Source organism: Caretta caretta, chromosome 6 (genome assembly GCF_965140235.1).
Source record: "Caretta caretta isolate rCarCar2 chromosome 6, rCarCar1.hap1, whole genome shotgun sequence".
NCBI lineage: Eukaryota > Metazoa > Chordata > Testudines > Cheloniidae > Caretta > Caretta caretta.
In genome coordinates, this window is record NC_134211.1 from 91,046,506 (window position 1) to 91,070,381 (window position 23,876).

Consider the following 23,876-nt stretch of genomic DNA (forward strand, 5'->3'; position numbering starts at 1 on the left):
TTGCAGCGGAAGCGGTGGAGCTGTACACCTTGCCCTGGACGTTGCTAGGAGCCGGGCAGGGAAGACATTCCCAGAACCCCCGGCCAAGCTACATGTCCAATGAGGACGGCTACCAGTCCTACTGCACCATCTGCTGTAGAGTTGCAGGAGAGCAGAGTTGTAGTGGAGCCGTACACCGTGGACGAGGCCGGCTAGCAGTCCTACTGCACCGTCTGCTGCGAAGGCACCCGGGAGGACCAGAACGGATCCCCCGAGCTCGTCGCTGGGGAGCAGGAGAGCAGAGTTGCAGCGGAAGCGGTGGAGCCGTACACCATGGACGAGGCCGGCTAGCAGTCCTACTGCACCGTCTGCTGCGAAGGCACCCGGGAGGACCAGAACGGATCCCCCGAGCTCGTCGCTGGGGAGCAGGAGAGCAGAGTTGCAGCGGAAGCGGTGGAGCCGTACACCATGGACGAGGCCGGCTAGCAGTCCTACTGCACCGTCTGCTGCGAAAGCACCCAGGAGCTGCTGCTGTGCAGCAACGCCAGCTGCTGCAGGTACTTCTGTGTGGAATACTTGGAGGTCCTGGCAGGGCAAAGTACCCCGGCCAAGGCAAAAGAGCAAGAGCCCTGGAGCTGTTACATTTGTCAACCACAGAAGTGCTACGGGGTGTCACAGCACCGACCAGACTGGAATGTACAGCTGCAAGACTTCTTCACCGGCAACAAAGGACAGGAATATGATGCACCTAAAATCTAAAAAGGCCCGCATATTTCCCAGAGTCAGTATCCTTGATAACAGAACGCCAATGATTGCATTGGCTACTTGGATCACAGCAGCCCCCACAGGAGACTTGCCCACAACAGCAGCAGTGATGGTGAGCTGAGCGGGCTCCATGCTTGCCATGGTATGGTGTCTGCAAGGGTAACTCAGGAAAAAAGGCGTGAAATGATTGTTTGGCGTTGCTTTCAAGGACGGAGGGGCGACTGATGACGTACCCCAAACCACCCACAACAACGTTTTTGCCCCATCAGGCATTGGGAGCTTAACCCAGAATGCCAATGAGTGGCGGAGACTGTGGGAACTGTGGGATAGCTACCCACAGTGCACCACTCCATAAGTTGATGCTAGCCACAGTAGTGAGGATGCACTCTGCCGACTTAACGCGCTTAGTGTGGACATACGCAATCGACTGTATAAAATGTAATTCTAAAAATCGACTTCTATAAAATCAACCTAATTTGGTAGTGTAGACATACCCTCAAACACCACCAGGCTAGGTACAGTATAGAAGCATCCACAGCCATGACCTTGGAAGGTGAAGTTCAGAGATCTCACTGCTACATCATTTCCAAGCCTTCTCATAAACTGACCCTGATGGTCCCCTCTTAGGGCGGATAGTTCCTCCATAGTGGGGGCCTGGATGACCTCTCTCTCTGACAGCAGGCTGTGGCTTCCGAGATCTCGTGTACCACATTGTTAATGGTAATGATACTGGGAGAGCATCTTTTATCCAAAGCACTTTCCAGATGGCACACAACAGTCAAGTCACCCACCTCCACCCCAGCACATTCAGCCCCAGCCTGGGATGGCAGCAGCACGTGTCGTTCTTGTTGTTAGTTGTATTACAGCAGAGTCAGGAACAGAATCTAGGTCGTCTTACCCCCAGTCTGGTGCCCTATCTACTGGGCCACACTGACTCTGCTCACTCCATGTTCTCTACCCAGCTCTCCTAGGAGGGATGAGAAGGGGAAATAGGAGATTTCTGAGGCACACCCTCCAAAAACCAGGTTCCAAAATCCAGTTTTAAAACCAGAGTGGGTATTCTCAATTAAGCCAGGATCCAGGTCAGCACAAGTGAGGCTGCAGTCTCATGCTCAGGAGCCCAAAGAGATCAAATCCCTTTGCACTCCTGGGCTTTCCACCATCAAAGACCAAGCTAACAAGCTTGCCTTGTAATAACAATAAATTTTATTGGTAAGAGACGTCTGGCACTATTGCTTCTCTTTCGGTAAAGCCTCTGCTCTCAGTTCAGATACACAACACAGCTCCACAGTGCAGCCCCATCCACCAGCATTACTTTCCCATTTCTTAAGCGACTGCAACCACCACAAACAATAAATACTGTACAAGGGAACCAAACATTACCATGCTAGGGATGGATGAACCAGCTCAAATGAAAACCTGTCTTGATCCTTCCTCCCCTGCCCCTCCCAACACAAGCCTTTGAGTTTTGAAAATTCCAGTCGTATTTGGAAAGCAACTAAAGGCATCCTGGTTTCCACACCCTCTCTTCTCTCCCATTTCTGCTGGGCACAGGAGTGCCAAAAATGCCACAGGAAAGGCTGCTGTGGGCTTCCTCCAGGAGAGGGTGAGCACCTGGAATTTGCCCTGCAAGGTTCACAGCAGCATCTGAACCATGTATCTCGGGTCTGAGCTATTTGAGGTTCGCCCATCCCTATCAAACACAAACAATAGAACGAGAAGAAAGTCAGCAAATGTGTCTGGCTCCTTACAATCCGGCTATGAACAGGTACCCAAACTATGCAGCACTCAACACCATTTCTGTTTAAAATGTAACTAACCCACTCAGCAATATACAACTTAACACAACTGAACAATATCAGTAACAACACATACATTTTAAATAAAGTGCTTTATTGCAAGTCAGAATGCAGGAGAATCCCCCTTTATGCAATTTGGTAGGAGTAAAAGAAATATATATATATTATATATATAAACATTATAATTAAGGGAGGCGGAGACAAAGAACTCTAATAATTGTGGCTCAACAATCTGTTTATTAGGATATAAAAATAAACCTTTGTCCAAACATCTGCTCTTCCTAGCATAGCTCAATAAAGCTTCCTGGGTGGGTAAGGTGCTTGTGTGAGGAGAAGCACTGCTTCTTGCCCCTCGTATTTCTATTCTTGTCTATGTTTCCTGAAGTCCTCAACCAGGGAGGCAGAATAGCAACTCAACATCCCAGGAGGTTTCAACAGCAATCCCTTCCTGTGAAAGTTCTCACCAGCCCCCTGATAGGAACCGTGTGTGTTACAGGAATTATAGCATCATTTCTGGGATTATGCAGGTTGATAAATTCAGAGTAACCATGAGTAAGGATGTTATTAACATGCAACGGACCTTACTATAAGGAGGTCACTTATTCAGTGGCATCTTAGCCTAGGGAAGAAGCTGGAGAACATCCTGAAGCCCTCATCTCAGAAGGGATGTATGGGAAGACCCCGCCTAGGAGGGTGTGTACCTTTTTGAAAGGTAGCAAGGTTTAAAAGGACATGTTTTTAAGAAGCAGATAGACTGTGTACTGACACTAAAAAGATTCCTCCCATTACATTAGATCAAGAGTCCTCTGAAGTGGGCCAATGGCATTTGATGTGCAAGAGGCAATAAGAAGAGAGACTGGTGAATGACAAGGGATAATGTGTTTTTCCTTTCACCAATGTCTGACAACCTCACCCGCCCATTCATCTGCTTCACACACAAATATCTCCAAGTCTTCTTCCATGCTGCCCTTACACATAGAATGCTGTCCCAGAACTGATCCATCGACCACTGCCCTCAACTCCTTATGACCCACTTCTGTCACAAAGTCGATAAGAGACCAGCCAACAAGCGATGGTTTAAAGGACAGGGAGAATATAGCTGGCCCTTTGTTTATCTACCGTTAATGTCTTTTTGTCTCTAGCTCTCACTCCACCTTTCATATGTCACTTGTCAGCGTAGCCTATAAGTTCTCTGGGGCAGGTCTGGATATAGGTCTGCAGTGTGCTCATCACAATGGGGCTCCCATGCTAATCGGGGTCTGTGCATATCAAGGAACTATAATTATTAAACAATAATAATCCAATATGTGGCAGCTTGGCAAATCCACTGGTTTCTGTTTCACTAGTGACAGCGTCCCACCTGGTGACTGATGACCTGAACACAATGGTCCAGAAGTGAAAGGTTCAACGATTACAAGAAGGGTCAGAGAGAGAGAGAGCTGACAGACTGGGTGCTCCCTGACCCTGGAGAAAGATACTGGGACAATGAGAGAAACAATGCACAGTGATCAGCTATACAGACCTTCTGCCAATTAAGGGTTTTATCCTGACTGATCAATATTCTGCAGCAAAGTCTGATTAACCAGCTGTGCTTGTTGGAATCTTAGCATGAATTGAAGGATCCTTCAATGGCCATGATCCTATTCTTTGTCAGATTCCCTTGATTTTCTCTTTATTTCCTCTGCCAGATAAATGTTGTTTTATTCAGAATGATCTGAACTGCTGCCTGTTGGGTTAAGCTGCTGGGTGCCCAGAAATAAAGACCCCGAGGGAGGCAGCAGAAGAGACATTTGAGTCTTGGCTCTTGGTCAAAACCATGGGAATGTTGGGTGCTGGAAGCTACCATAGGCCAACATGGACCTGGGGAGAGCTGGAAAACCAGGGCAAGGCACCAAGCCATGTGAATAGGCATTCTGGAGACACTCAAGATAACCACTAGGATGGCACCCATGCAATGGGGGTCAATGAGAGCAGCAGACTATGAGCTAAAGAAACAATTATTCCGTGCATTTTCTTCTACTTTGTATCCATTTTGCATTAGTCAAATCCCAGTTCTCCCTGGCCTGCAGTCAGCTGAGTTTGGACAAGCCAGCTCTGTTTCCTTACACTTCTGTCTTGCTGTCAGATTGCCACCGCTGGAAATGACACCACTCTGGATGTAGGGCAAGTAATTACCCTGCACTCCTACTGGGTAGACTCTCTGTGACAGCTTTAGGGTCAGGAAAACAGAGTTCCTTCAATTCTCGGCAGTGGGGGGTATGATGGACAGAGAAAATAAAGTACTGAGCATTTGGAGGTCTTTCCTCCCCAGCTACTTGGGTCAGATTTGGGGATTAAACCACTTGACATGGTTCCTTTGTCATAGGAGATGAACGTCTCACCTTGTCCCTGATGTTACCTTGTCCAATTTGTGTCCGTGTATTTTTTTATAGTTTTAAGGAGGTGGGTGGCACAGCTCTTGGGACCTACCAGAGTATGGTTCACCTCACTATACTCACTCCTAGAGTAGATCCTGGGCAGGAATGGATTGAAACAGGACTCACGAGCCCCGCGGCTCATGGACAGAGGGTGCCTAGGCAGAGCAGTGAGCCTGAAGCAGGGGGACAGAGCATATATGAGCCGTACCTGCTGGTTCCCTAATGAGGTGGGGTTGGGCTGCCTCATTTCAGGGGGTTGGGCAGAAGATACCATTTGGGAAGGAAGTGACATTTCTGCCCCCCAGTGATGAGTGGTTTATTCCCATCACCTATTTGGACCCCACACCCCTCGTAAGATGCTGGGCCTGGGGCTCTTCTGGGGAATGACATTTGCCATTTCCCTAGGGGGCCACTAGATGTTGCTATTGCCACACTGTGACCCAGCACACCATGCACTTGTCAGTCAGCAGTGGGCAAGGCACAAGAACCTTAAGGGGATGGGTCATACCTCAGCTCCCTCAAATAATCCACAGGAACTGGCCACAGGATGGGCTTCAGCCACAAGAGAGCATCCCCAGCAGCAGAGAGGTCCATGAGAGGCTTGTGGGCCCTGGTCGGCGAGTTCTTAATCGAGGTGACAGGAGGGTGAAGCAGGCACCTTTGGCTGGGTCCTATGTTGCTTCTCGCCCCAGTAGGATGGGAACCTTGGATTGGAATCAATGACCATACCCCAAGAGCCTGGAAATGAAAACATGCTGAGGGCAAGGGCGGGGAGTGACTATCCAGGACACCAGCGTCTCCCACTCAGCAGCTGCTGCTCTTCCAGACATTCTCCAATCCCTATTGCTGCTAGAAGAAAGGGATAAAGCTCGGGAGATGGCTGGGCAGGCAGGAACGCAGGGGAATGGACTAGTAGATAACTGGGGACAATGGGGAGAGAGGGAGACGGGACCTGGCCTTGAAGGTGCCCAGAGAGAAACAGAGCGGATGCCAACCTGCTCTTTCTAACCAGATGCCAACTTGCAGGGAGTGGCCTAGTCCATCACACTCGCTCTCCCCCAGTGCGGGGGGTCGGGGGGGGTGATGACAATGGAGACACACTGGCTAAGGCTGCAGCCTCTCCAGGGGAAAAACCCAGCAATGGTGCAAGCATCCACATGCAGGAGTCTAGCTCCCATCTCCACATGGTCTTACAGTGTCAAAACCAGTGGTCAGCCCCAGAGGCAAAAGCCCTGCTCACAGCTGGTCACCCTGGCAGGGTCTGGGCTTGCAGAGAGATCCCTCTGACTTGGGTGCTTTCTGCACATCGTTGTGAAGACACAAACAGCAGGACTGCCTCCCACACTCTGCAGAGCTGGGGAAGAGAGTGGGTGGGTACCATCTGATGGAAAGACACTCCTCAACACTGCAACGCACCAGGAGAGCTGACCTGCCAGGGAGATCCAGGTGTCCATATAGGCTGCTGATGTGACTTCTACCAATCCCCCCATCCCATTCCCTTTGAAGTGAGGACAAGGTGTTAAACACAGATATTGGATCATTTCCTTTTCCTTCCCCTCTGGGTGGAGACCAGATCTTGTTTGTCCTTATTTGCCCCTGGCCCTGGCAGCAGGTGTACCTTATTATTCTCAATTGCTCTGTGAAGAGGGCATGTTTTCACATAGCTCCCAGCACCAGCATCACTACCCCATTCCCCAGCCACAAGAGCCAAGGGAACACCACGTGGGCCTTTCCCAGTCTCTTTCTTTCCAAGTCTGAACTGTAAGATCCAGGGGATACCCCACCCTGTACTCCTCACGAGGAGCCCTCTCCTAGGAGGATCCATCCCCAGGTTTTAGAGGAGACCCAGGACCTGCTAAGGCAGGCGTTTATACAGTTGCCTGATCGGATGTCTCTGATAAAGCTGCTAACTCTTTGCCTTAACAGCAAGTTTTGGTTGGTGTATTAAACTCCACCAGCCCAGCTGCAACACGAAGCAAACAGAAGCCAAGAATGTTTCACCATAAACCCCTGAGCTCCTTGTGAGACTGCAATTAACACTTCATAGAAAAGTAACAGGAGCTGTGCCCTTTCCCTTTATGCACCCCCACCCTCAGAGGCCGCTGCTTTCCATTGCCTCTAGCTGTCACCCGCATGGATCCTGTGCTATCCACAGAGAAGTAGCTAGAGTGAGAACAGCATCCCTGGGACCAATCAGGCAGCAAGGATCACCTGGGCCCCTTAGAAACTGGAAAGAAACTGGGATGCCACTGTGAAAAGATAGATTTAAAACCAATCCCTGTGGTTGGCACCGACAGGGAGCTTGCGTGTAAGGCCAAACGCTCTGCCTCTCCCCCGGACTGCTTTGTTTCCAAGGGAGTGACAAGCAGGGGACGACTCCAGAGCCTCTGTGGCCTGCGGGCCCCCACTGCAGTGGAGAGAGAGACAGGCCCCCTGGTGCTCCTGGAGTGTTACGTGATAGACCTGCCACATCCTGCTCTCCCATCACTCAGCCAAGCTCTGCTAGTACTCCTTGGCCTCCTGCAGCTGGGAGAGGTACTCCTCCTCAGTGGGGTTATCAGCGCACTGCTGCCCATTGTTGGGGGGCCGAACAGCATGGTACCGGCTCCAGTCCCCCTTGCACAGAATCCAAGGCAGCATGTCCACCTTGTAGTGCAGCTCCGGGGAGAACTCCGTGCTGATGAGGTTGGGGGCGCCGGCCCCCTTGCCCCGGGTGATGAGCTTTGTGTGCTCATCGTAGCAGCAGTGCTGGGCGGCCAGCGTGGTGCTGTCCAAGGAGAGCATGGAGCGCAGGCAGAAGCGGGCCGTGGGCTTGTAGATGTCCAGCCGCTCCTTGGGCCCACTGGCATCCCGCCAGCGGAAGTTCTTGCCCTGGCCCTCATCCCGCAGATTCACAGCGCTGTAAACAGCCTCCAATGGGTAGGAGCAGGGGCAGCTGGGCAAATCCGTCAGCACCTTACTCAAATACTTGGTGAGGAAGTCGCTCCTGCAGTTCAGCCACTTCTCACAGCTGTCCACATCTGGAGAAGAGAAACAAGTATAAGCAACCTCCCCACCCAGTGGGTACCTCTCTGAGGTCCAGCCACAGCCCTGGGAATGGAGTTACACCACAACAGCTAGGCTAACAATCACCATAGCCTCCATGGAGGAGCTGGTACCAGGGGAGGAGATTGCCAGCGACAACAACCCCTGTGCTTGAGGGCAACAGCTGATCAAGAGATGGGGATCAGAAAAGAATCTCTCTCCATGGGATACTGTTGCACAGCAAGGTGCTTAATGTAGGCTCTGCATAATCTCTAAGCATCCAGCACCAGCCACTGTTGGAGACAGGCTACTAGAGCAGCTGGGCCATTGATCTGTTTCAGGAAGGCACATGGCAGAGTGAAATCATCAACAGGAACATGATGCAGTCATTGGTCGTGTCCATACCGCTACAGTCAGTGCAGATGGGACCTTACCCATGCCTATAATCTTTGTTAAAGCTTCACACTGTCTCAAAGTTCAACATGTCTCAGGGACTTCAGTTAGGTTCTGTCTTCACTGCATAATGGAACCAGACTGTAACCAGGCTGTGAGTCCATTGTGCTGTAACTGGGCTTCCCAACATGAGTATAGCTGTAGCATGGACAAGGGCCATAGACTCATATGATTGTGAAAGCACCTAGGTGTGTGGAGCATTAAATCTAAATCTTGCTTCAGGGTGGGACTTCCATTGGGGCATTTCTACCCTTCCCATTATGAAGCCACCCTTGAGTGGAATGCCTAGCACCATGCCAGCACCCTCTATCAGAACAGCGTGCCTGGCACATGCTAATGCCTAGGTCCCTACGTGGAGAGGGCTGACAACATTTCATGCCTGTGTGGATATTTCAGTGAAGTCCACCAAAACCTGGACCCCTTGGCAGAACACTCCCATCCAGGTAGCAGCATCTCCTCTTTGGGGTGCTGCACCATGAAATCCCTTAGGAGCTGCCAGGGCCCTAATGTACAGATGAGAAATGTGCTGACCTGAGTTGAACATCTCTGTGGTGTTCTCACCCTCAAATGGCGTCTCGTCAGTGGTGAAGACCATCTCCCCATTTGCTCCTTCGGAGATAAAACATACAAGCAAATAGCCAAGATGAATCTCGCAGAGATAATGAATCCCTTTCCAGGGATGGGCCAGCGGTCTTGGCTGGGCTTGGGCATCAGACCCTTGTATTTCTGCCTGCCCCTTCCCTACCTTCACGGTGGCCTACCCCTATGCACAGAAGACCAACGGGATGGTACTGCAAAGAGGATAACACTAAGGGAGTGTAAGATCGCTGGTTGTGATGGATCCTGATGGTTGGAACCAGCTCTCACTAAACTTCCAATGAGGATTTCAGGCTTCATATGTAACAGAGTTTTGAAGGTAGGCAGCAGATCTATGATCCATGGGCTACTTACGGCTGATTATGGAATGACAAGCCACGCCCTCTCTTCATGATGGAAAGAACCAGCCATTTTTACTGGCTCAGATCAAAAAATTGAAAACTATTACCTCTTCAAGCACTAGCCAGTATCCAAACAGAGGACAAGAGAAGCTGAGTGTTTTAAGGGTTTAGGAGGCAGGCCAAGGACCACAGAGGGATTTGGCCTATGGGTTTCTTTTCTGGGGTGAGTCCCACCTAGATCCCTTCATCATGTTAGAAAGGGATAAAGTTCTCCCTGCCCTGTGGAGATGGAAAATTCCTCAAGTGACCCTCCTGCCCCGAGCCGGGAATTCATACCTCCCCCCTAGCAGAAACAGGATCTTGCTGTGGGGAAGGCCTCACTGGGCACATGAGTTTGAGAAACGGCCCCCTAAGGCATTAGGGGAGGCAGAGAAGTGGCTCTGTCTGGAGCACGAGGTGTACAATAGGAGGGGAGAGGCTCACCAGGGCAGCGATACAGGTCGCAGGTTCTCGACTCGGTGGCTGTGCAGGCATAACCACAGGACCGGGTTCTTTTCTGGTTGCCGCTACCACAGGTCACGCTGCAGGGGGACCAAGAGCTCCACTCCTCTTCATCTTCATAGTCTGGGGACAGCAAGAGAAGGACAAAGCATGAAAGTCCTTGTGCAAAGCCCAGATGGGAATGAAGCCTGGAGCTGCTCTGGACTACCCTGCTGGCTTCCTTCTACCTATATCACCCTGCTCCTAGCTCCCCCAGTCCTGCCCTCCTGAGCTGGTCTCTAAAGGGGAGCTGGTTAGAACTCAGGAGAGCACTTGAACAGATTCACAGATTTTTAAAGTTGAAGTCATCTAGTTTGATCTCCTGTATATTAGCAGCCACAGAACTTCACTCGGCTATCCCTGCACTGAGCCCAATAAGAAACATAAGAGTGGCCATACTGGGTCAGACCAAAGGTCCGTCTAGCCCAGTATCCTGTCTTCCAACCATGACCACTGCCAGGTGCCCCCGAGGGAATGAACAGAACAGGTAATCATCCAGTGATCCACCCCCAATGCCCATTTCCAGCTTCTGGCAAACAGGGTAGGGACACCATCCCTGCCCATCCTGGCGAATAGCCATTGATGGACCTATCCTCCAGGAATTTATCTAGTTCTTTTTTGAACCCTGTTGTAATCTTGGCTTTGGCCAAGCACAATAGTTTGTGCTTGGCCACAGCATATTTTTCAGACAGGCATCCAGTCTTGATCTGAAGATACCAAAAAATAGAGAATCCATCACTTCCCTGTGTAGTTTGTTCCAGGGGTAATCATCCCCACTGTTAAAAATGTGTTCCTTGTTTCTACATGGAATTTATTTAGTTTCAACTTCCAGTCATCAGTTCATGTGTTGTCTTTCTCTGCTAGACTGAAGAGCTCTTAAGGACCTTGTATTTCCTCCTTGTGAAGAGACTTCTACCCTGTAATCAAGTCACTTCAATCTTCTTTTTGATGAGCTAACCTGATCGAGCTCTTTAATCACTCACTACAAGGCATTTTCTGCAGCCCTCAAATCACTTTTGTGACACTCTTCTACATCCTCTCCAATTTATCAATATCCTTTTTAAAAATCTGGACACCAGAACTGAATGCAGTATTGGTCTCACCAATGCTGTACACAGAAGCAAAATCACCTCCCCACTCCTACACACTGCTGCTGTTTATACAGTCCAGGGTCGCGTTAGTCCTCTTCACTGGGAGCTTGCACACTATGACCCATCAATCCACTTCAGAGTCAATCCTTTCCAGGATACAGTCCCCCATTCTGTAGGTACACCCTGCATTCCTTGATCCTAGATGTATGACTTTGAATTTGGCTGTATTAAAAGGCATTTTGTTTGAATGGGCCCAGCCAACCAGGCGATCCAGATCACTCTGTGTGACTGCCGAGTCCTCATCATTAATTACCACTCTGCCAATCTTTGTGTCACCCGCAAAGTACATCAGCAGTGATTTTATATTTCCTTCCAGACCATTGATGAAAATGTTGAATAGCATTGCGTGTAGAACCGATTCCTGCAGAAACACTGGAAACACCTCCATTCAATGATGATTTCCCATTGGCCCAATGTGAGAGGGCGAGAGCACATGCATATGGTAAGTACCTTGAGGAACTGCTCACAGCACAGCAGTGAGCCCTGGAGAGGCACATCTGATTCCTCTCAGTGCCCCACTTGGATAGTTCTGGAGGGAGCTGCGTCCAGTCCCCACCACTGTGACACGGGGAGTGGGGGAGAAGTGGAAACACCAGGGGACCCTGAACCTTCCCTGAAGTGCCCCCTTCTTCCCCTTTTCTAATTGCCCAGACTTTTTCATGGATGCCACTCCTGACAAACCCAGGTAGGGGCAGCAGCAGGTGGCTGCACCTGCCCTTGCTGGCACCCTTCTCAGGCTGTGCTTCCTGGGAACAGAATTCAGGCGTCCTGACTCCCAGTCTTAGCCACTAGACCAGTTGTTCCCAAACTTTTGTACTGGTGACCCCTTTCTCTTAGCAAGCCTCTGAGTGCGACCCCCCTTATATTTAACACCATTATAAATGCTGGAGGCAATGCAGGGTTTGGGGTGGAGGCTGATAGCTCGCGATCCCCCATGTAATAACCTTGTGTCATAGAATCATAGAATATCAGGGTTGGAAGGGACCCCTGAAGGTCATCTAGTCCAACCCCCTGCTCAAAGCAGGACCAATTCCCAGTTAAATCATCCCAGCCAGGGCTTTGTCAAGCCTGACCTTAAAAACTTCTAAGGAAGGAGATTCTACCACCTCCCTAGGTAACGCATTCCAGTGTTTCACCACCCTCTTAGTGAAAAAGTTTTTCCTAATATCCAATCTAAACCTCCCCCACTGCAACTTGAGACCATTACTCCTCGTTCTGTCATCTGCTACCATTGAGAACAGTCTAGAGCCATCCTCTTTGGAACCCCCTTTCAGGTAGTTGAAAGCAGCTATCAAATCCCCCCTCATTCTTCTCTTCTGCAGGCTAAACAATCCCAGCTCCCTCAGCCTCTCCTCATAACTCATATGTTCCAGACCCCTAATCATTTTTGTTGCCCTTCGCTGGACTCTCTCCAATTTTTCCACATCCTTCTTGTAGTGTGGGGCCCAAAACTGGACACAGTACTCCAGATGAGGCCTCACCAATGTCGAATAGAGGGGAACGATCACGTCCCTCGATCTGCTCGCTATGCCCCTACTTATACATCCCAAAATGCCATTGGCCTTCTTGGCAACAAGGGCACACTGCTGACTCATATCCAGCTTCTCGTCCACTGTCACCCCTAGGTCCTTTTCTGCAGAACTGCTGCCTAGCCATTCGGTCCCTAGTCTGTAGCGGTGCATTGGATTCTTCCATCCTAAGTGCAGGACCCTGCACTTATCCTTATTGAACCTCATCAGATTTCTTTTGGCCCAATCCTCCAATTTGTCTAGGTCCTTCTGTATCCTATCCCTCCCCTCCAGCGTATCTACCACTCCTCCCAGTTTAGTATCCCTAAACCCTCAGTTTGAGAACCCCTGCACTAGACCATTCTCCTTCCCAGAGCCAGGAATAGAACCAGAGCCCTAATTCCCACCTTGGCACGCTCTCTCTCAGAGCTGAGAGCAGAACCCTGGAGTCGTGGTGCCCAGTCTTCTTGCGCTAACCATTACACCAGAGTTCAAATTCATTCAGTGGGGAGGGATGCATTCCATGCTTATTGATGGTCCATGGGCTGGATATACATTTAGGACTGCCCAGTCCCCTATCCACAACCACCTCCCACTGATGGTAGTGGAGGTTTGCACAGGATCAAGGTTAGAATACAGCCTTGCTGTCGTAACTCATCTTTCAGGTCATTTATTATTTGTTCACTACCTTAATGCCACATCCAGTCTTGCTCACTTCATTCCCACCCCCTGCCCCATTCTATCTGTCAGAGCCATCAGCCATGAGATAGTTCATGCTGACACCGAACGGTCACAGAGTCACAACCGTTAAGTCCAGAAGGGGCCTCTAGTCTGACCTCCTGCGCAACACAGGCCAGAGAACCTTGCCCCCTCATTTCTGCATGGAGCCCATAACTGCTGTTTGAGCTACAGCATATCTTCTGGAAAGGCAGCCAATCTTCATTTAAAGCCTTCAAGTGCCGGAGAACCCACCACATCCCTAGGTAAGTTGTTCCAATGGCTACTTACCTGTATGATTAAAAATCTGTATCTTATTTCTAGTCTGAACATACGTACTCATTAGGCTTTAGCATTAGCAATCCAATCAGCTGGGAATTCAGTTCACACCTCTGAGTTATTTATCTAGGCTGTCTGCAGACTCAGGCAGACTTCACTGTTTTGGTTCCATTTGGAAAGTTTCCTTCACAACCATAGGGGCTAGAAACTTCCTTTTTTCTATTTTTTATACACAAAAGCTGAGATTTATGCAAATCCATCAAGCTGCATCTGTCTGACATCCCTGCACTGGAACAGGCTGCCCTGTGGATGCACCCAATGCCTTTAATAGGAATCCAGCCCCTCGTGGGCAGGGAGGTGGTCACTGCAGAATTCGGGGGCATCTGCTGAGGGGCAGGGGATGACTCACCATAATTATATTTTTCCTTGAAGATCCAGTTCTTCTGACTCGGCCACCTCTGGTCCCAGTCGCCTCCCACTCCACTCAGCACTGTCTCCTCCTCTTCCTCATATTCTGCTGTATAATCTTCCTCCTCCTCCTCTCTGTCCAAGCTGTCATCCTCATCCTCCTCCTCTTCCTCAGTGGGATCCGTATACTCCCAGAAGAGGGGCCAGAAGAGGTCCTTGTGGGACAACCACTCAGAGGAGGTCAGGGACCAGTCATTGCTGGTCTCCTTCAGCAAATCCATCTCTATCTCAGCCTGGGGATCATCCACCACCTCGATGGTTACCTGGGAAGCCAGACAAGAGGCAAGGTGATAAGGGAGGGACCAGCACTGAAGCCAGGGCTCCTGCCTGACTCAGTTGCCGGGGACTCCCTTAAAGGGCAACAAAGGATTTTCCTGTTGGTCCAATAGCTTCCTACTCAGGATCTAGACATTCCAACTAGTTTCCTGCTTTGGCCGGGTTGTGGTATGCTGCAGGATACAGTGCCGGGCCCTGCTAGACTCCTCCCACAGCTGATGGCGCCAATGTGTCATTAAAAAAACCTGACATCCCGGAGTCTGGAGGCAGCGAGAGGCACATTGCATAAAACAAGAACAACCCAGGAGACCAGGGGAGGTGCAGGTTTGGTAAACAGTTTGTGAAGCACACTGAGGTGCCGGAGACAGGCAGGGGGTCAAGCAACATAATCCTCCAGGAATAGAAACAGCCCCCGCACACTGAGAGAGGAGGCAGTTTAGTAATGGGATGGGTGCTACGAAGTAAGATCTCCCTGGAGGTTAGCTAGGCCCTTGCTCTGGGAATGGAAAGTAGCAGGACCAGCATTGTGGTGATTGGGTGGGCTGAAACTCCAGCCACACTCCTAGAGAGGCCAAGATTATTTTCTGGCTTGAATCACTAGAGCAGTGAGTTTCGTGGATCTCAACCTAGTTGCAAGCAGACATTCCTCCACAGTACAAAACTCAGCCTGGCACAGCTGGTAGGAGGGACCCAGGACTCGAATAGCAGGGTTTGCTGCAAGAAACAATTGAGGTACATTGGCAGAGGTGTGTGGGGGTAGGCCAGGGCTAGACTAGCAGGAGGTGTTGCAGGTCAGTCAGGAGACATGTTTTGGGGGTGCCTAGCCCAGCCACGCAGGGTTGGGAAAAATCTCTCCTGACTGCAGAGGGCCAGTGCATAGGCTAGAACTCTTAGAAATGCAGTGCTTGTATCCCCTTAGGAAACAGTCCATGAACCCATCCTTGCTGTAAAGGGAGGAGTTCTAAAAAAGAAGCGAGAGGGGCCAGGAGTACAGAGAATCCTGACCGAGGTGATCTGGAATTTACATGCCAGCATCTCCTGTCCTAAATGGGTGTGGCTTATGTGTGCCTGAGGATTATATGCCAAAATATATGGTATCAGCCTTGCAGAGTCTAGGAAATGGGGCCCCCACACAAAAGGTTTCCAATTAGGAGATCAAACAAGGCCAGAGAGAAAACATCTGGTTAATTGACCCCACCGTGCAGTTTGTCTGTGGCACTCCCCAGGCCTGGGTCCAGTTCCAGTCTGCCACAGTGCCCTCCCCCTGACATTCTCAGCATCCTGCACACATGCTGACGGCCAGGGCCCCCCTAAGGCAGCAATCAGGCCTTTTAGGGATGAAGAAGAAATGGAGATCAAAGCAATTCCGGATACTGGAGGTATTACCCCTCTGCCCAATGAAGTCCCCACAGGGCCCCCAGTCCTGCAGCACATCGAGGGGGTGTTCCTGATCAGATCCTTCCCCAGTGGATTTTGTGCCAGCTCTGTACAGGCAGGAGGAAGGTTAGGGGACTTTGTCAATAGGCTCCCCACAATACAAGGTAAACCATGGTAGTGGTTTGCTTCCCATTGCTCCTATGTGCTGGGAGTCTATTTTGGCCTCTCTTCCCCAAGACTCTGGGAAAAATGTATCACCCCAGCCCCTTATATTGCATGGTTTCAGTAAATTGGTGACTTGGATTGGGCAAACTGGGCCAGGCAACATAAGAACAGACCCAAATGGAACCTTTGTTCAGTTTCAGCCTGGAGTCAGGTCCCTTCTCTCATCCATTCCAGACCCACCCACCTCTCCACTCAGATTCCTTCCCACCCGTAAGGATGGGGAGCTATAGCAGATCTCAGTGCCTCCCTGCTGGAGCTTGGGTGTAACAGTCACTGAAAATCTGCCACTGCTTCCCCATTAGTTTGGCCTGAAATGTACAGTGAGCCCATGAGCACAAGCTTCTTAGAGCGAGGGAGTTCCTGTCAGATGTGGCGATACGCGCCAGGAAGTGCCTCACCACTCCCCCCTGGCCTCTGCAAGGCACTTTACCCTAAAAACTGTTGGCGACAGAGCAAGCTGTGGTGGAATCAAGAGCACTGGCGATAACCCAGGCTGAGACCAGCTGTCTGGGATGGTGTATAGATAATGAAATCAGTCCTGTCATGGTGCAGAGGAAGGGGTTTGGGGGCCCTTCTGGTCCCTACCGCACAGCAGATGGATGGGGCCCTCGGCCCAATCAGGTCGTCCCCCGGCCGCTCAAGTGCTTCTATGCTTGCATAATCCAGCCACGTTGTTTTTTTGCTCCTGCCCAAAGTGCCCTTGTCCAGCCAGCGACAGAGACTTGTGCTCCTACCTGTATGTTTGGGTTCTGGGCACTCAGGTCAACGTTGGCCAACCCTGGCAGGTTCTGTAAGTCCAGCACAAAGGGTGTGCTCTCCTCCTTGCTAGCGCCACCAGGCCAGAGTGGCACTGGCTGGTTCCTCGCAGCCCGCTGGGACGACCATCGGCGTTTGTGCCGGCGAGGTGCAGCCTGCCCGCTTCGCCTCAGGCTCCGAACCTTGTTGGACTGTGGCATTTCCTCTTCCTGCGTCACACGGGTGTCAGATGAAGTGGAGACCTGGCAATGAAAGAGGCAGCGATGACAGTTCCAACCCCACCCTGACCATCTCCACAGCTACCATTCAGGACTCACTCTACTACATCCTCACACCAGGGACAGGGCAGGAGAGCAGGCACTATGGAGGTGAGCAGCTGCCTGCAAATGCCAAGAAACAGGTCCCCAAAACACACCTACTAAGAACCAACGCAAGGCTGATCGACCCACTATCTCCCTATTCCTCCAAGTGTGGTCTGAGACAGCAAACAGGCCATACAAGCAAAGAACATACTGACTGCTACACTAGATCTGGCCACCAGGGTATCTATTCCACTCTCCTCACACATACCCCTGCAGCACCCAATCGGAGCAATTGCCTATCTAGTCCAATATCCTTGCCACTCTGGAGCAGAGCAATGACTCTGTATGATGTCTGGCATTTCCCTGCTTTCTGCCACATCAGAAACCAATCCAGTATTTGCACCTCTCTGCTATAACACTGTCCCATCTAATCTGGCATTTTGATTTCCCTGCCCAGTTTGCTAGTCCACCTTGATTGGTATCCTCACTTCTGACAATGTCAGAGACCAAATTCTTTGGAGGAAGGACAAAAATCTATAATTCACTTGCCTAGCTGGTCAATATTTTACATGGAGGAAAAATTCCAAAACGCCCCCCACCGTGATCAGCTGCTGCAAACAATCAATTTTCACCCTGAGGCACGAGATTTGAAAACTTCTAGCTGGAAAATGATAAATGCAAAGATTATTAATGGTCACAAAGTCACCCAGCCCAACACTCATATGTGGTGAATTAAACTGAGGCGAAACTTTCCCAAGATAACCCAGCCATGTAAAAACTATTTACTAGTATCAGAGAAAACAATTTATTTGAAGTTGGTCCAGTAAAAGATATTACCTCACTCGCTTTGTCTCTAGGAACCTCTTGAACAAATCGTCTACTAAAGGTCAATCGGAAAAGAAACTGCTAAAGATGAATGGCTGCATTTTACATTGTAGGAAACAGATAATGAATGGTTAAAGCCCCCCTGTATAGCAGACTATGAAGCAACATAACTTACTTGTAAATGGTACCCGTGACTCAAGCTGTGTGTTAACTGATCTGCTCTCACTCTGCAGACATTTGTATCTATTCTGAGGCACACTGTGCTCACCTCTGCATTACTACTCTGGTCTGGGAGCTGCAGCAAGAAACAGCCTTGTGCCGATGCCATCTCCCAGGAAGCCTGATTCTCAAGAGGCTTCCAGATCAGGATGGGTTAAGGGTGGATTTGGAAAGAAGCAGGATTAACTCCTCCAAATTAAACCACTTGAACCAGGTTCCCCCGTCACTAACCTCTGCGATCGACACACACTGGGACTAAAGGGTGCAAGTCAAAGGGGCTGCAAGCTTCAGTGCATCAGAGAAATCGGAGATGGGAACAACCTGTCAAGCTCTCTGCACCCCAGTCCTCGCTCAACCAATGCAGGCTTCCCTAAAGAAGGTTCTCCAGTGGTCTAGGATTTAACTTTCCAACCTATGTGCCTTCCACCCTGCCTGATTCCCCAGCTTAGTGCATCTCACAGGTAGCAGATATTTCCTGATGCCCAGCCTAAATTCCCCTTTGTTCCTAGCTCTCTTCCCTGGCACCACCAAACCCTCCTTCCCCTCCATGAGCCCAGACTGTAGCTGCAGGAAAAGGAAGAGGGAGAAGCTCCCCTCCCCACCAGGGAGACAGAACGGCACTTTTACCTGCAATTAGGGCCAGATGGTTTGGGGAGGGACTCCCCTTCCTTTCATCCTGATCACTGGAGCACTTCAAAGAGAGCTGGAGCCAGGCCAGGTTCACATGAGCGCACATACAGCATGTCGGCCAGGCTTGTTCCTGCACATCAAAGGCCTGCTGCCTGTCTCCCCCTCCCCCAGAGAAAGGAAGGGAGCAGCGGGGACACTGCTGGTCCCTTTGCTGTTTATCAGAGTGGAGCTGGCTGTGGCAAAGAGACTGCGACAGCTTTGTCCAGATGGGCCCCTGCGTACAGGTTTGAGGGAGGTTCTGGGTGAATATTCCATGTGTGGGGAGAGTCGCTGCTCTGTCCTGGAGGAATGATCAGGGAGGATGGATATTTGGCCCAGAACTTTGTTTGAATTGATCCAGCTCTGATCCCACTGCCCTAGACAAGCAATGGCTCCAATTTAAGACGTCCATGGCCCCAGGGTTTTGTTTGGGGTCTGTCCGTCCCTCTGATTTGATATCCCGTTGTGGGAAAGGCAGGACAGGGGTTTTCTATATTCGCCAAGCAGATGTGGCAACTCAGTTAACTCTCCCACCACGTCAGCTAGGGCTGTGCAGCAGCAGGGCATGGTGGGTCCTACTGCCAAGGTGGGGTTAACACTCTGAGGTTTGGGTTCAAAACATAAAGAACAATCAGTTCCAACCACTTTGGAGAACCTCAAAGCCCAGCCCATGGATTGCCTCTCTCCTCCAGCCCCCAGCCCCAGACAGATTTCACCCGCAAAACTGTGGCCCCTGGAATGCTGCTACCCCCAGCCCCTACCAAATGCAACAAGCCAGCCCCTGGATCGCCACCACCACCACCCACTCCACAGCGGGCCAGGGCCAGGAGTTAGTTGAGAGCAAGCACCACAAGGAGATGCTGTATAGATTTCACAAGATTCACCACACACCCGTGAGCTGAAACAGCTCAGAGGAAAGGCCAAGTCCAACCAGACACGAAGTGCCGTCAGTATTTCCAAGGTTCCTCCACAATGCGGCTCACTGTGGAATTCAAGCCCTTCTGTTTCTGGATCGTGACTTGCATCATGCTAAGCCATTTCAACCCTAGGCTTCCCTACTAGGTGGCTCAAGACACTGGGAATAAGTCATTACTAATCCACCGCAGCGTCTGAGTGCATTTCACTCCTAGGCTGCTGATCAGTCAGTGAATGTCTTCACCCTTTGAGGGCTATTTGCTACCTGCAATATCCTAGTCCAGCTCTTAGTGAGAAAAGCATCCACATCATAAAGGTCAGCATCACAGTTAGCCCTTCTCAGCAAAAAGGCTGAGAATGAATAGGCCACAGGCCATGAACTCTTATCCTACGGGGATTCCTCCTGGGCAGGTTGAGGCACCAGCAGAGGGTAATGTGACAGAAAATGAACCTGTTTCATGGATAAAGAGACCCTTGTCACTAGGTCTGTCAATAGGACATCTTTCACTAGCACTATATTTTCACCAAACTGTACATTAAACCTTGTATTACAGTAACACACAGCACTGCAAGAAAGTCAAGTCAATAAAACACTGGTGATACATAGCCCTTTTATAGGGCTTTTCAACTGTAGGCCTCAAAGTGCTTAACAAAGGCATGTAGGCATCATCATCCCCACTTTATACATGTGGAAACTGAGGCACAATGCAGGGAAGTGTCCGTCACACAAGAAGTCACAGTGACAGAGCCTGGAGAAACCCAGCTCTCCTAACTCCCACTCTTCTGCCCTATCACTGGCCAACACTGCCTGGTTCAGATTTTACACCCTCACCAGCTCAGGAAATTCAGATTCTGGTTCCTACAGGGTTAACATAATTCTGCTGAAGGAGACCTGGAAAGAGCTGATGGGCTGAGAGATTGCCAGATTTAAGAAACCCCTCACCCATTTACCAAGCATAAAGTCCTCTGGAATCACTAGGGTCTAGTGGGTTGGTCTATCAGATGGCCCAAACCCTACACTCCTGGGTGCACTTCAATCAGAAGCTGATGCACTGAACATGCTCACTGTTTGATTTCAAACATTCAGTAACTCTACTTCAAAACCAGTTCCCTTTGCTATTCTACCAACATCCCATGCCTCAATGCCAAACCACAACGCACTCCTAGCATCCTTAATCTCAAATGAGGAACTAGTCAGGGGCACCCCCCGCCCCATCCCTATCTTGCACACAGTGGCCATTGAGCTCCTGGCAATATCAGCATGCCCAGACCCTAATATTTTAAGGACTGAAGTAAGCCCTCAGACATAATTTTTGAATTTGCCAGTCACTTAATAATATTCACCAAATTGCCCAGCACATCTCCCCAACAATTCAGCGATCTTCTCAAACAGTTGTGGGGGTGAGTGGGTGTCTCTTTGAAATCAAAAAAGGTTTGTATATATCAGAAGCAATCCCTACTGGCCAAGTTTCAGCACAGTATCCCATGCAAAGGCAGAGGTGACAAATAACGGTTGATAGTGTGCGGGGGGGGGGGGGGGGGGGGGGAGAGAAAGGGCGGCAGCTGATTTTGAACACTGTGAGCTGGGTAGATGACATGTCAAAAGACGAGTCCTCTAATGAAGGAATTATTGATGCCAAGGATCTCACGTGAAATTTTAGCTTTCAAATGAACTAGTTGAACTGTCGTAGATCAAGAATTGGTCTCCATCCCCCATTCTTCTTGGGGATCAGGAAGTAGAATCCCTTCCCTTGAGGTTGAGGTGGAACCCTTTCTATGGCTCCCCTGAGGAGAAGGGAGTTCACCTCTTGTCATAGAATCTCCTCGTGAGAGTGGTCCCTTAAAAGGAACTGAGAAGGGTGTTTGTGAATAGGAGATACCAGAAACTCGATCAGATAACCATCATGAATAATCTCTAATACCCATTTATCTGTAGGTAAGGCCCTCCAGTGTGTCTGCAAATTTAATAAGGTGGCCTCCAAATATTAGGGGAGGGGAATGAAATGGCATCAGTAAGGGGATGTGGGTCTCAGCAGTCCCGTCAAAAGAAACTCTTTGCTTGGGGGGTTAGAGTATGATGTGGTGGTGGATGTTGCAGAGGCTGGGTTCCTGGGTCTATAAAATGCTGTCTCATGCATGGTGGCTCCTGAGGACAATGGTGGTAAAATGGCTGAAAAGGCGGTCTTGCCCTATACCCCTCTGTCTCATGTTTTCTCTTAGGGGCAGGGCTGTAAAAGCCCAGAGAGCAAAGCATTGACCTTTAGTCTTTAAGGGAGCGGAGAGACTCCACCGTCTTCTCATAAAAGAGGTTGATAGTATCAAAGGTCAGATTTAGGATGGTACTCCACAACTGTGTAGGGAAACCTGAGAATTGCAACCATGAGTTCTTCCTCATAACTATGGCTGTAGCCATCCCCCTAGAAACAGAATCTGCTGCTTCCAGTGTGGTTTGGGGGGGAATTTTGGCCACCAGCCTGCTTTCATCCACTAAGCCCTGGAAGCAGGCCCTATCATCCTCAGGGAGCTTGTCCTTGAATTCCAAAAAATTATTATAGTTGGTAAAATCATATTTGGCCCAAAGGACCTGGAAATTTGAGATCCAGAACAGGAGGGAGGTGGAAGAGAAGACTTTTCTTCCTAGTAGGTTGAGTCACTTATGTCCCTTATTAGAGGGAGTAGACTTTGGATGCTGTTGCTTGGACCGATCTGTAGCCACCTGCATCACCAAAGAGTTAGGCACTGGGTGAGATAAATCTCTCCCCCCCACATGCCATCGGCTACCGCCTGTCCCTTGGCCAATCATCTCTGGTCAGGGGACAGAACCCTGATGACTTGGGGCTCGTGCTCCCTCTGTCTGACACCACAGAGGCTCTGACTCCTCCAACAAGAAAGCCAGAAGCCTGATCTCCGGAAGAACCAATGGTACCTATGGTTGCACTTCAAGTCTGGCAGAGAGGATGGGGACTCTGCCTTGCAAGAACAGTCTCTTCCTCTGAAATATCCACATCCCAGAATAGAGACAGTTGCGGTAGGAGGGATGAATGTGGGCAGGGAAGATGTCCTCTGGGGAGCCATAGGTTTTCAGAATGCCCTGGGTTACCAGAAGAGTCCATCAGCAGAGCCATTGGAAACAGAGTTTCTCTGGTCACTGTGGCAGTCAGCTTCCTCTGGGGCCGTGTTACTTCCGGGTACCACATCAGCTCTAAAAGTAGATGGGAGTGCCAGGAGCCATTTATCCCAGGTCTTTACTATAGTCACTGATGTCCATACCCTTGCATGCCTCCTTCTCCTGTTGAGAAGATTTACTCAGACCTAAATCTTTTGTGCCCATAGCAAGGCAGCTCCCCCACTTTGATGGGGTCAGGAAGTGATCCTTTCTCTTCAGGAACTTGTCCTTATGTCTAGGAAAATGCCCCTTATTCTCATGTGAATCCTTCTCTTTAGGCTTAACAGTCTTAGCCTCCATTCCCAAGCTAATGCCTGTTTGTTGAGACTGATGTACAAGGGGTTCCCCAGCCTGGATCTGAGAAGGGTTTCATTGCCTTCTCCTCAAGATGTTTTCTGAGACTCATGAGACTGGGGAGGAAAAGGGCAGCAGACACTGCACTTGCCAGAATTATGAACCTCATCCAGGCAGTAGGCAGAGTTGATATTTGTCGCTCACTGAAAAGGAGTGAGGGCAGAAAATACAGTTCTTGAATCCTGGGACTCTGGGCATAATTCCAGGGGGAAAAGGTCCCTGGGTGGATGTAACAGGGTGCAACTCAACACTGCGGCGCCTCCTGCTGGCCGCCTTGGGAATTAGCTCTATGGCCTCTTCTGGTGATGTTTCGCCTGCCAACACCTCTGGTCCTGGACCCGTGTCGCACCAAGGACCATGGCGTCCTCTTCAGAACACATCCCTCTGGCTGTGCCTCATTCTATGTTCCCCCATTCTGGAGGAATGTACCACAGTCCGACAACCCAGTCACTTACTCAGTGGCGAGTGTGGGGGCAATTGGGGCCCACTCACTTCTCTGGGTCCTGGTCCAGGGACCCTGTAGATGGCAGCCATGTGCTGCATCCCCTCAAACCTCTCAGTCTACTTTCCTGGTCCACTTCCCTGCAGCTCCAGCACCACCTCCTCCCTTATCTCAGGGCCTCAGCATGCCAGCAGTCAGCTGGGAGCTCGCTCTCACTCCCCTGATCCTGCCCTGCCCTGCTCTGTCCAAGGTGCTAGTGGTGTTCTTCCTGCAAGGCAGGCAGTCCTCCCTTCTCCAGCTCCAGGGAGCAAC

General features: G+C 50.2%; 1 protein-coding gene across 2 annotated transcripts in view; it reads right to left on the bottom strand.

Annotated features, from left to right (window-relative positions):
- Positions 1–1,932: 1,932 nt before the first annotated feature.
- The window catches only part of ISM2 (isthmin 2), a 53,842-nt gene continuing 31,898 nt past the window's right edge, over positions 1,933–23,876 (bottom strand). For both annotated transcript variants that reach the window (XM_075129801.1, XM_048854615.2), the window contains 5 exons: positions 16,651–16,914; positions 13,980–14,301; positions 9,859–9,999; positions 8,969–9,046; positions 1,933–7,980 (listed from right to left, as the gene is read on the bottom strand). In XM_075129801.1, coding sequence (XP_074985902.1) covers positions 7,463–7,980; positions 8,969–9,046; positions 9,859–9,999; positions 13,980–14,301; positions 16,651–16,914 — 1,323 coding nt within the window. In that variant the 3' untranslated portion in view covers positions 1,933–7,462. The remainder of the gene's footprint in view (positions 7,981–8,968; positions 9,047–9,858; positions 10,000–13,979; positions 14,302–16,650; positions 16,915–23,876) is intronic.